Source organism: Myiozetetes cayanensis, unplaced genomic scaffold (assembly GCF_022539395.1).
Source record: "Myiozetetes cayanensis isolate MyiCay16 unplaced genomic scaffold, myiCay2020 scf6-25, whole genome shotgun sequence".
Taxonomy (NCBI): Eukaryota; Metazoa; Chordata; class Aves; order Passeriformes; family Tyrannidae; genus Myiozetetes; species Myiozetetes cayanensis.
Window position 1 is genome coordinate 16,040,837 of NW_026087853.1, and position 12,340 is coordinate 16,053,176.

Here is a 12,340-nt window from a genome sequence, read left to right on the forward strand (position 1 = left end):
TAGGTGGAGTACTTTACGTATGTGGGTTGGTTATCTGGAAGTAATGTCTGCTTTTGATGTTAAATGCCTCTGCTGTTCTCTAAGTTTTCAATAACCCATAACCTTAGTGTTGTAAGCCATTTATTTCTAGGTAGCAGGACTTTCATACAATACATTTTATCTAATATCACAATATTAACTTTTTTTCTTCACTGAAATGCCTCTTTTTCAGATTACGTATTTCAGTCTGTGGTATTATAATAAGCAGAATCAGCGCAGATGGGTAGATTTGGACAAGCCTCTGAAAAAGCAGCTGGACAAATATGCCTTAGAGCCAACTGTGTATTTTGGAGTAGTGTTCTATGTGCCTACTGTTTCTCAGCTTCAGCAGGAGATTACCAGGTAAACTTCTTAACATGTGTCTAAAAATTTACTTTCAGCATTCTGCAATGTATGGTTTATTTAAAAGTTGTGTGCTTTTCTCTCCCCCACCTTTATAGAAATGAAAATTACTTTAGGCAGAATTTATGTTCAAAATGTGTATTTATTTAGCTTTGGAATACTTAAAATATGTGATAAATTAAACAAACAACTAACTTCTTTGAGATCTTAAGAATCTGTTCAAACCTGTTTTAAGTAACAGGCATACTTACATGGTCAGACTTTTGATTGTTTTAGTCTCTTTATGTTTGTCTCTTTTTTGTTTGTTTTGAAGAGCCATATGTTGCTTTTGTGGACATCCATCCTGCACAAAGCACGTGCAGATTTTATTGAACTATGCTTTCCTTTGTTTTGCTTTCAGTACTTTCTGTACTTTCAGTACAATACATTGGCAAGCTACAGGCTAAGTTTCAGCTTTGGACTTTTTTTGTGTATCACTGAGCCATCAATATGGATGCTATTTCTGATATTATGTACACATTTCTACTGTGAAACTGGGTGACATCACGTAATTGGTGCTGACTACAGGGGGAAAAGTAAAACTGAGCATGTGTACTGGCCAGTTATTCTTATGAGCCTATACATTGGCTTCTAGTGGCTTAATGTGTATAGTTGTTCTGATTTAATGATTCTTTTTAATAGGCAAATGAGTACAAAACCAGTAACTGGATTACAAGCATGTATTTATTATTTGAGAAATATATGCTTGCATTAATTAACCCATTTAAGCTGATAACTTCAAATGGGCCTTGTTTTGAGTGGGGAGTTGAACCAGGTGATCACTCAGAGATCCTTTCCAATTAAGTTTTCTGTGGTTACATGAAACTGTGTTTATATACTGTGTTGCTAAAATACCCTGCCAGACACCTTTCCTGCTAAATGTGGTGTGAAAGCTTTTCAGGGAGAGATAAGCCTCTTGGTGCAGACACTGCTGCTGTTATTTATTGCTTAATGCTTGGCAGCTTTAGTGTTTGTTTGATGTGTAATTTCTGAAAGATTATATTTTTCCTGAAAACTCTGAAGTTTTGTGCTATTTCTCAGCAATTTTACTGGCTTGAAAATCTTTGGTTCAGATTCTATGTTTGTTGGTGTACGAGGATGCATTAAAGTAAGATAAATGTCATGGTGTTGCATTGAATAGGTAAATTGCCTGAAAAACCTTGAATAGTCTTCTCTGGCATTTGTTTAAAGAATATGATGTTTATTGTGGAGGTTTAACAACAATTTTACAGTGTGCTACCAGGCAGAAAGCAGACATCTATGTGTCAACCTTATACTCAAGTCCTATAGGATGGTACTTGCTTTGATATATGATAGTAAGAGTCTGGATTAATTTCAGAAATCTGTGAATTTTTTCATGCCTTTTTAATATAGATGAGATTGAGCATGTTTAAGCAACTTTAATGTACACCAGGAAATGGAAATGTCATAGATAAAAGGAGATGGTATTTGTGCTATCTCAAGCTAATGTTAAGATTCTTCATCTGTATGTTTACCTTTAATAGTGTTTCCATGGAAAGGGTTTACATTCCACTTCTTGACTGGGAAGACTTGTTTCCCCAAATGCCTTGATATGCAGTGGCTTTTTCCTTTCTTTGTTTTTAAGGCCTGGGTTTAATCCCATCTGTTCTTCTGGGTGTTGTATAAGGATGTCATGTACTATTTTATGGTGTACTGGTTCTTTATAGTAAGATCCCGAAGAGTCTAAACAATATTTATGAATTGTCACTGTATTTAACAGGCCAGTAAACAGTGAGGGAAGAGAGCTAACAATTAATATAAATAAAATTTATGTGGTGTTTACTTGAGCTTTCTAACCATTGAATGATTTATAGCACATACTTCCACGTTCTCAGTATTAAAGCCTTACTTCACAAAAGTTGACATACAATATGTCATTGTATAAAAACAAGAAGTTTTTGAAGCTAGGATTATAGAAGACAAATGTACCTCTTGGCCAAGTCTGTGTAGCTGTAATGGCAGTTTTGAGGTGTTTTGGGCTCAAGATAGGGAGTTCCATGGAGAGCTGAAAGGGGCAGAAGAAAGGGAGAAGTTAGATTAAAGGACAAAAATGGTGCCTTGAAAGTCAGAACAACTCAGAAGTTGTAATACAGAAATGAAAGTCATTATCAGGATTGGGTGCAATGTTAGATCTATTGGAAGAGAAGGCAGTAATACAGCAGCAGTTTACTGAACGTTGTTTAGAGACAATAATAACAACATTAAGGACAGAAGAGGTAAAAATTAAAAAATGAGAGTATGGTAGTAGATAGAAATTGTGGAGATTCTTTAAGATCACTGATTATGGAATGATATGTGAAAGTTAAGGGAGGCAGGAGTTAACAAAGGCCTTGAAATAGTGGATCTGAACGATGAGGGTGACTACCCTCCACTCAAACTGGGAATGCAGAGAGGAATAGGAAATGCAGGCATATTAATCTGCTCTCTCTTTAAATTAAGAAGCCCCTGTTAGCTTTTTTTTTTTTTTTTTTTCCCATGTAGGTATCAGTATTATCTGCAATTAAAGAAAGATATCTTGGAGGGCAGCATTCCTTGCACACTGGAACAAGCAATACATTTGGCTGGTTTGGCTGTTCAGGGTAAGTAAGGAATTGTGCCAACTTGCTAATGTTGCATCAGAAACTTTGATGATATATTTTCTCTATTGCATATTTTCTATTTATCACTCAAAGACCCGACTCAGTAAGTTAAGTGCTTTCTGAGCATACCCCTGAGTCTGGGAAGGCTTCTAGCTCCCAATTTCTGCATGTCTGGGTGCAGGGAGCTGTAGAAGTCTTGTGAGCCAAAGGATGCTCCAGCTGCTCTGTGCAGTGATTGAGTAGAGCTGCAAGTTAGAGCTGTCTGTTGGTGCTGTACTGCAAGTGTCTGACAGGAGGGAGTAAAGAAGATAGAGCTGGAATATTAAAAATTTGTCTGGGGAAAGCTCTGAGACAATCTGCTTTAGCTGACCCTGCTTAGGGCTGAATCTCAGGAGGCCCCTTCTAACCTTAACCATTCTCTGATTAAAAAATCGAACTATTGAAACCTCAAAGTACTAAGGAACTTGGATTCTGATTGTTTTATGATTTCTTCTTCTCTAACCACAAGGAGTTTTATCAATTTTTATGAACAACGTAAGAAGATGGGATATGTTTTCACCATTCCTCTTCCTAAACACTACTGGTTAGTTTATTCTGCTGCTTTACTTCCAGATCACAGTTCAGTAGGATGGAGAGATTTGCTGCTTGGAGATCCTGCTGCAACTAATTGGGTGTTAAATAATTTTGTTAAAAATGTTTGACTCCAAGAATTTTTTTCTTTTTTTAGCTGATTTTGGAGACTATGATCAGTATGAATCTCAGGAGTTTCTACAAAGATTTGCTTTGTTTCCAGTGGTAAGTACTTAGTTTAAATGGATACATTTCCATTCCTAAATTGAAAAATTTAAATTTAAAACTTTCTTAAAATTGGTAAAAACAAATCATTATTAATAAGACTCCATGATTGATCCATCCAGCTTACTGCTCACTGGCTTATCAAATTCAGTGAAGGTTTTCTTTGAGGTTGGAGTGAGATAGCACACCTTATATTACACAGAAGTAAAGATGTTGCAGGACCTTTTCGAGTTTATTGTATATTACACTGAAAAGAAGGTTGGGTGTAGATGGGAAAGTGAGTAAAACCACTTCAAAACAGTGTTTATGCTTTTTGGGTTTACTTGTGTGCATATAACAGCATCTAAGCTTCAACACTAGAGTGGTGAGTTGATTCACCTGTGTAAGGAAACTATAATCATTTAATTTTGTAGAACTTTTTTTGTATCTCATTGCATAAATTCTGTCTTACCTTAAGGGTTGGCTACAAGAAGAGAAAATATTGGAAGAAGCAACACAGAAAGTTGCCTTGCTACATCAGAAGTACAGGTAACATGTCTAAAACTCTTTATTGCTTAATTAGGATCTTCAGTAGCTCAGAAAGTTGTGAATCTCAGAAGACACTGGGACTAATTTCACCTCTTATTTAAATGAGTTTTTCTCTAATACATCTGCATCAAAGTTACCAGATTTTCTGCTGAATGAAAGTGAAAAGAGAACAGAGCACCTAGTAAAATAAATAAGAGGATTTGGCTTGAAAATTAAGAATGCAGGACAGTATTAAATAGTGTGACTTCACCTTTATGTTTCTGAAACTTTCTAATATGAAGTTGTGACTCCATAAGGATGTTTCTTGATAAACACCTTTGGCAGGTAATGAGGGCAGTAGAAATGTAGAGACAGTTAATGGTGCCAGATGGCTTATGATCTAAGGCAAAAGGTAGCTAAGGTGCAGTAGTCCAGGACAAAGGAATGTCAGTTCAAGAGAGAAAAATATTTGTGACTATGTGAGCAATACTGAAAATTTTTCATTGTATTGTTTTAAAACAGCAGTTTGGAAATTTCAATTCAATTTGTCTTTGAAATGCATTTGTAACAAGATTGCATGGTTAAGGTTCAGCAAAGAAAACTTAATCTACATGATGTTAGGAAAAAGTGAAGAAACAGAGAGATTGATGATTGAAAAAGTATTGAGAGACATAGCAATGAATGTGACAGGATTTTGCAGGTAGAAATTATGACTTTAAAGAGCTGAAGTTTGCTGGTGAGTAGGTAAAAACAAGCTTTTAATCCCTGTGACACTACTGTAAGTCTGTGAGAAAACTGTCTTTGTCACTTGGTGTAGGTACAAAAACCGCTACCTTTACCTACAGATCTTGTCCTCATGTTCTCACACATTACAGTTAAAACTCTGTCAGCATTTAGAAAATTAATTTGTCTTTTCTGAAATGTGGAACATCAAACTTCATTGTGAATATTGCTACAGGGAAAATTAAGGTCTTGAACACATGTGCCAGTGTAATCATTCTGAAAAAGTGAGGAAATATGGAGACAATGGTGGATTCGAAAAAGAATGTGATAATTGTCTGCCATTAGAAGATAATTTTAACTGGTCTTTGTTGCCATTTGCCCCTAAAGATACCTGAGAGAAAGAAGTTACTAGAATCAAAGTGTAAAGGCTGAGAAAAATATCAGCCATTGGAACAGATAGAAACAGCATGAGTTGATGATTTCCTGGATGTCTTGGGAATGCTTTTCAAGCTTTGATGATGTCATTCAGAGTAAAATAAAGATTTTTCTTTTCTTATTGGCAGTAATAGCTGATTGTTGTTTTTATTTGTAGAGGCCTTACTCCTCCTGATGCGGAAATGTTATATATGCAAGAAGTAGAACGAATGGAGGGCTATGGTGAAGAGACCTACCCTGCAAAGGTAAACAGGGCTTTGATCTTTGTCTCAGTTGCCTTTTTTTCCCTCTTTAGAAGTGTTGCTTCCTGCCAAAAATAAATAAAACCCCAAACCCACACCACTCAGAATTTTCTCCTCCTTGTAGAATTATAAAAGCAGTTATTTCTCTTGTAACTCTGCTTTCAAAGACTTTTTTCTGTTTTATATAACTTTTTGCAACTTCTTACAGGACAGCCAAGGAAGTGACATATTCATTGGAGCATGTCTTAATGGTATCTTTGTGAAACACAAAAATGGTCGTCCTCCTGTTGTATTTAGGTCAGTATTGTTCTTTCTTAAAATGTCTTTGTATGCTTCACATTTTGTATGTTTTCCTCACAAACATGAATGACTCTTAGATATGATGTGTATTTATTAATTTGATAAACCTGAATATAGTCTTGTAGTCATCACACTACAGTGAACACTGAATTCCATTGGAATTTTTCAATGTAGTGACTGCAGAATGAATGTCTTTAAGCCAGATTAATTGTAAGAGATGAACATTTAATATACAGTTCCATTGTGAAGCATTTATTAAATCAAAAAGGAGCAATTCTGGGCACACACAGTATCTCAAATCCTGCAATGGTGACATCAATTTATGTAGAAATATCCAGTTGTAAAATTGTCCAGGAGCTCCTTTCATATATTATAAATTAAATAAAGTGTGGAGAGTTACATGATAACATTTGTTTCATTATTTTGGATTCATACATTTTTTAGTTTATTATTTAATGGTCTGTTAACTTGTAGACAGAGGTGTGACTTTCCTAACACTTAAAATTCAGTCTTCATGTGAAATGGTTTTATCCTCACTTACTTCAAGAGGAGTTGCTTGGGCATCTTTGGGCAGAATTTGGAATAAATTTTAAAAAAATACATTTTTAGATTTTTAAAAGATGAGTCTCAGCAATTTGTAGTTATTGCTAGAGCAAGAAAGGCTTCATTCTTAGTGAACTTTAACTTTCTAGAATTGAATCTTTGAATCTAATGGAAATCTTGAAATCCCGTGGTCCAACAGTTACTGGAACTTCACTACCAGTTCATTTCTGGGGTTATAAGCAACTGTGCTTATTTCTCTTAGTAGTTTTGTTTAACAGAATTTATAAATTCAGTACTGTTAAATGTCCACAAAATTTCTGTCTCTGCTGTTGATAGGAGAGCTGATGCCAAGCTCTTTTTAATTGTCTGGAGTTGTCCAAGTGCTCTACTCTGCTTTCTTGCAGTGTTAGACAACAGCTCTACTTTTCAGCACAGGGGAGAGGAATAAAGCATTGTCCATGCACTTTGCATAATTTCCTAAAGAGTTGTGGATGCAGTGTCTGTAAACGTAAGGAAAAAAAAAAGGCACATTGGGAAGCATCAGAAAAATATTTATATTTCAGTTTCACCATCCAGTTTCCTGCTCTTTTGCTTGTTTGTTGTATGACTATTGGCAATTCCAGCATGGGTAGATATATCATGCATAGACAAATGACCTACTAGTATAATTTATGAAGGCTGGGTTACGGTTCAGATTATTCAGATAATTTCATAATTGTGTCCTCAAATGCCTATGAACCAAGGCCTTAAATTTGAGGGGTTTTTATTTTACATCAAAATGGGGACATTAGTTTTCTTTACCTCATGCTTATGATTGGGAGTAGCTGTAGAAAATGGTGTCAGACTTATCGATGTAATGAAAATGGGAGTCTTATAAATACCTTTAGAAAGAGTCCTGTATATGTCATTCTTTTTCCATGTGTTTGTGCACTGCAGAATCTTCTTCTAATGAATCGATTATGTAAGCTTTATTTATGCTAACATAATACTAATGGGTCAAGCTACATTTATATTTAACAAGAAGATGAATAAATATATGATATTATATTTTATGTAATCTAACTTTTTCTCATCTGTCAATGTGCAACAGTTCTAGAAAATATGTATTATAATGCCTTAAAAGCTTTGTTCAGTGTAGGTTTAATTTCTTTTTTGCTGGAATGTATGATTTGCTTTCAAGGAGTCAGGCTGTTATAATTTACTGATAACTAAATTTATCTAAATTTGATTTTTTTTTTAAAAGAACACTTGAAAGAATCTCAAGTGGAAGACAACTAATAAACTTAATACTGTACGTGTTGAGCGTTTTCCCAAGTTAGTCACATGCATGTTTTCCTTTCAACAGCCATTTAATGGGTATGGAAGTGATGGCCTGCAACTTGTTCAGATAGATTAATGAACCTTTTCACAGAATCATAGAATATTCTGAGTTGGGTCATTGAATCCAACTCTTAGCCCTGCACAGGACCATCCCCAAGAGTCACACCAAGTGTCTGAAAACCTTGTCCAAACACTTGAACTCCATCATGCTTGGTGCTGTAACCACTTCCCTGGGGAGCCTGTTCCAGTGCTCAACCAGCCTCTGGATGAAAAATGTTTTCCTGATATCCGACCTCAGCCTCCCCTGGCTCAGCTTCATGCTGTGTCCTTAAGTCCTGTCACTGGTCACCAGAGTGAAAAGACCAGTACTTGCCCCTCCGCTTCTCCTCATGAGTATGTCCTCAGTTCTTTATCCATATTCTTGGTGATGGTTCTGTTCTTCAGTTGCATTTTCTGTGGTTTGAAAATCAGAGCTTGCCAGTAACATTTTATCCCTTTTGTCTGCAGGTGGCATGATATTGCCAACATGTCCCACAATAAATCCTTTTTTGCATTAGAGCTGGCCAACAAAGAAGAGACAATTCAATTCCAAACTGTGAGTACATTTTTTTGTTTTTTGTGCTAAGACATCAGTAAATATAAACACAAATTAAGACTGATAGTTTAACTCAAAGATTAAAACCTACTTTATATATATTTAGCAGTTTTGAATTGTATGATTGAGCCAAAAGTAATAATACAGTCTTTGGCTAGCTTTTTACAGGAAGGCATTAAAAATCAGATGTTTTATGTTGAATACATTGATGTGTTTGGTCAGGTGTTCATAAACATTGTCATTCATTCCAGTAAAATTTGTAGCATGTTTTTTTGACTTTTAAATCAGTGGCAATTAAAGATAAATATGGTCTTAGAGCTTTGCTGGAATGGGCCGTGGGATTTCTTGCAGAATTAATGTTATGTGGCATCTGCCCTTTGATTTGTCAAAAGGCAGCTGTTGACAGTCTTATGGCAATCTTTATTAACTTTTTAATCTTTCTTATTAAATTTTTAATCTTTATTAATTGTGTTAGTATTACAGCTGATAAGAGTGTCTTCAACAAAAGGCTTCTACTCTAAAATTTCATAAATCTAATAGCAGTGTTAGGTTGGAGGGGAGGTTTGCACCTGCAAAGTAGAGTTTTAGGGAAAACCTGGTGACACTAATGAAGTTACATTAAAACAAAATAGGTCAATGCTAGTTTAACCTTAAAAATTTCAGTGGCTTATTCGAAAGCAAGTAAAGGGTATGCATATATGGCTTAATGCAAATTTTGCCTTTTTTTTTTTTTTTTTTTTTTGGCAGGAAGATATGGAAACAGCAAAATATGTGTGGAGGATGTGTGTGGCTAGACACAAATTTTACAGACTAAATAAATGCAGCCTGTAAGTAGAATACATTAGCACAATTCTTGTTGCCTTGAAGCTTCCATTAGGAAGTGAAATCTACTACTACTTCTGTAATATCTTTACTGTCCTTTTTAGATGGTAGTAATTAATGACTTGGGTTAATTTTCTTAATCTTTCTTTGAGAAAACACTTATCACCAGTTTTTGAAACACTTTCTGCTTTATGACAGAGGAAAATATTAAATACTGAAATCTTACCAATTGTGAGTGTTTGGCCTTTGTTTCTGGATCTCAGGGCTGTGACAGACTTCAGTTGCTTTGGGATCCAATATTGCTAGTGCTTGTAAGCCACTGGAATCACTCGAGTTTTGGCCTGGGTTTGGGTGAACTGCTCTGAAAGGACACTAGAGGCTTTAAAAGGCCGGGAAGTGTATGTGAAGCACTCCTGAAATGTGCTGGATTGACAGCTGAGGGGTATGTGGTTCTTTAGATATCCATGGAATCTGTATAGCTCAAGTAGCACCAGTGCAAGGTAAATTTAATCAATTCATCAAATTAAGTTTAATTGGGCTGGTCTCCAGCTTGTAAATTAACAGCTGGAATCTGAGCTACTTTACTGATACAGCTTTCCTTCATTTAAGTTTCTTTAGTCAAACAGTAGGGAATTAGACACAGTGAATATTCTGTCATAAAAGAAGCATGATTCCCATATTCCCTTTGTATGTGGGAAGATAGCTGTGGAGGGGTGGCTCTGAAATCTGCTGAGGCCAGTGGAAAGATAATGAAATATTTGTGCCACAGGTGACTCAACAGTGTGTTTAATGCTAATTTATTTGAGAAGTAAGATTACTTTGAAACAGAGTAAACCTCATACCTCGAAGTTTGTAAACCTGACTACCTTTTGAGAGTGATCAGAATTACTGGTAGAAGGAGTGCATTTGTGTGACTTGTGCATTGCTGTCTGAATAATATCAGTTCTATAGTTCCATATTGAATGCCAGGCTCTAGGATTACTTAATTACTGTGGTTTCACCACAGCATGGTTTTGCATGAAGTTAAGTCCTCAAAGAAACTTTTCTGATTATCTCTACTCTTAAAATTTCCTGTTGTCTGGTCCTGCTGCTGAAAACTGTCTTATGCATGCCTGTATTAACTACAAGGTTTTTTTTCTTAATCTGTACATACTTTATCTTTAGAGACTCCCTGGACTCTCCACCTGAGGAGGGCTCTCAGAAATCTTCCCTCATTCTTTCCCTTCCACGCTTTCCAATCCTTTCTCGTCCTTCACTTCCTAAAGGGTGAGCTAAACAACATCTTTCTTCCTGAAAAATAACATTAAAAAAATAAAAATAACATTCATATTATGCTGCTGTCTTTTGGCCTTCGTCTTGCTGCAAGACACAGAGAACAGGTGCAGTGTAGGGTGGGGGGGAAAGGACCTTAAGACTCACATCCTGTGTGCAATCCAACAAATTATGAAAATTCATTACTGTTAGCTTGAATGTTAGAATGTACGAATCCTCATGTAGTATAGTCGTGCTTTCCAGTTCCTGTAATGTTACAGTCCCTAAACAGTTTTATGTCTGACTTGTAGAACAGGTAAGTCAGAGTATGAGATTTTATATGAGGTTCAACTTTGGAACTAGTCCCCAGTTACTCCACTGCTTTTTCTGCCCTACTGCAGTGCTTCAGGGACGCCTTCTTTTTATGCTTCATAGAGAAGAGGCAAACAAATAACTGAGGTATTTTGATTCTGGCTTTGTGATTTTTGCTTTGTGATGGTGGTTTATGCACAGAGCTCTTTCCATTTGAGACTGTTGGGGAGGACTATTTAACATAGGCCCGGCTCCAAGAAATGTAGAGTGATTTTAATTGACCTTGGGAGTGCTTTCCAGTGTTTGACATAGGTCTTGCTATTGTTAAGAATAATTTCTTACCATAAATTTCTTCTGCAGACAAACTCAGCCCGTTACAGTGAATCCTGTTAGAAGACGGTCTTCATCCAGAATGTCTATGGTGAGGAGAGCAAATAGCTTTAAGTTTGCAGTTTTATGGATTTTAAGTGACTTTGAATCAAATATTAGTTTCCTTCAGTGAAATAAGATGAGCTGTGAAAAAGATGAGTCTAGTATGTGAGGAACTGTTTCTGACTTGTAGAAAAAGCTGCTATGTAATATATAAATAATGGGATTAAAGTAATTGCAATGAAAAATATTTTAAACACTTCTATTTTTAGTGTGATCACCCTGTCTCTAGAAGAGTGTTCTAGATGTCAGATGGCAAGATACAGTCTTGGGTTGGTGGTGTGTGTTTGGAGTTTTTTCCCCAGTTCTTTACTTATTTTTTGTATGACCTCACAGGAGAAATTTACATTGCAGATTTATATATATAATATATATAATATTATACATATATAATAGTATACATTATACATAATTTTTTTTTCAAAAATTACTTAAAAAAAAAAATCAGTTCTTAAGTAACAGTAGGATGTTTTCTTTCTTAGCCTAAGCCTCAGCCTTATATGATGCCTCCACCACCTCAGCTGCATTACAATGGTCATTATACTGAACCATATGCATCTTCCCAAGGTAAGTTCATTAAATCCACCACCACACTACATGACTTTGGAAGGTAAAAACTATAATTTGTATTTGTAGCTACTTTATTTAGAGCTGAATAAATTAATAAGGTGAACATGGGGTAGGTTTGTACTAGAACACTCACTGAAGTGCTTGCTGCTACTCTAGACATACAGGCTAATGTGAAATACAATCGTAGAATCCTTTAGGTTGGAAAAGACCTTTAAGATCATCAAGTCCAACCATCATTGCAGCACTGCCAAGTCCACCCTAAACTGCGTCCCTAAGTGCCACATCTTCATGTCTGTTAAATACCACCAGGGATGGTGGCTCCACCACTTCCCTGGGCAGCCTGTTCCAATGCCTGACCACCCTTTCTCTGAAGAAATCTCCTAACATCCAATCTAAACCTCCCCTTGTGCAACTTGAGGCCATTTCCTCTTGTCCTGTTCCTTGTTACCTGTGAGAAGACACAGACACACACCTCA

General features: G+C 36.0%; 1 protein-coding gene across 3 annotated transcripts in view; it reads left to right on the top strand.

Annotated features, from left to right (window-relative positions):
- The window catches only part of PTPN21 (protein tyrosine phosphatase non-receptor type 21), a 44,467-nt gene that overhangs the window by 14,291 nt on the left and 17,836 nt on the right, over positions 1-12,340 (top strand). For 2 of the 3 annotated variants that reach the window (XM_050335271.1, XM_050335270.1), the window contains 11 exons: positions 212-381; positions 2,923-3,020; positions 3,748-3,815; positions 4,273-4,343; positions 5,638-5,725; positions 5,931-6,019; positions 8,393-8,480; positions 9,228-9,307; positions 10,467-10,568; positions 11,226-11,286; positions 11,777-11,861. In XM_050335271.1, coding sequence (XP_050191228.1) covers positions 212-381; positions 2,923-3,020; positions 3,748-3,815; positions 4,273-4,343; positions 5,638-5,725; positions 5,931-6,019; positions 8,393-8,480; positions 9,228-9,307; positions 10,467-10,568; positions 11,226-11,286; positions 11,777-11,861 — 1,000 coding nt within the window. The remainder of the gene's footprint in view (positions 1-211; positions 382-2,922; positions 3,021-3,747; positions 3,816-4,272; positions 4,344-5,637; positions 5,726-5,930; positions 6,020-8,392; positions 8,481-9,227; positions 9,308-10,466; positions 10,569-11,225; positions 11,287-11,776; positions 11,862-12,340) is intronic. The other variant, XM_050335272.1, reaches the window with a different exon arrangement.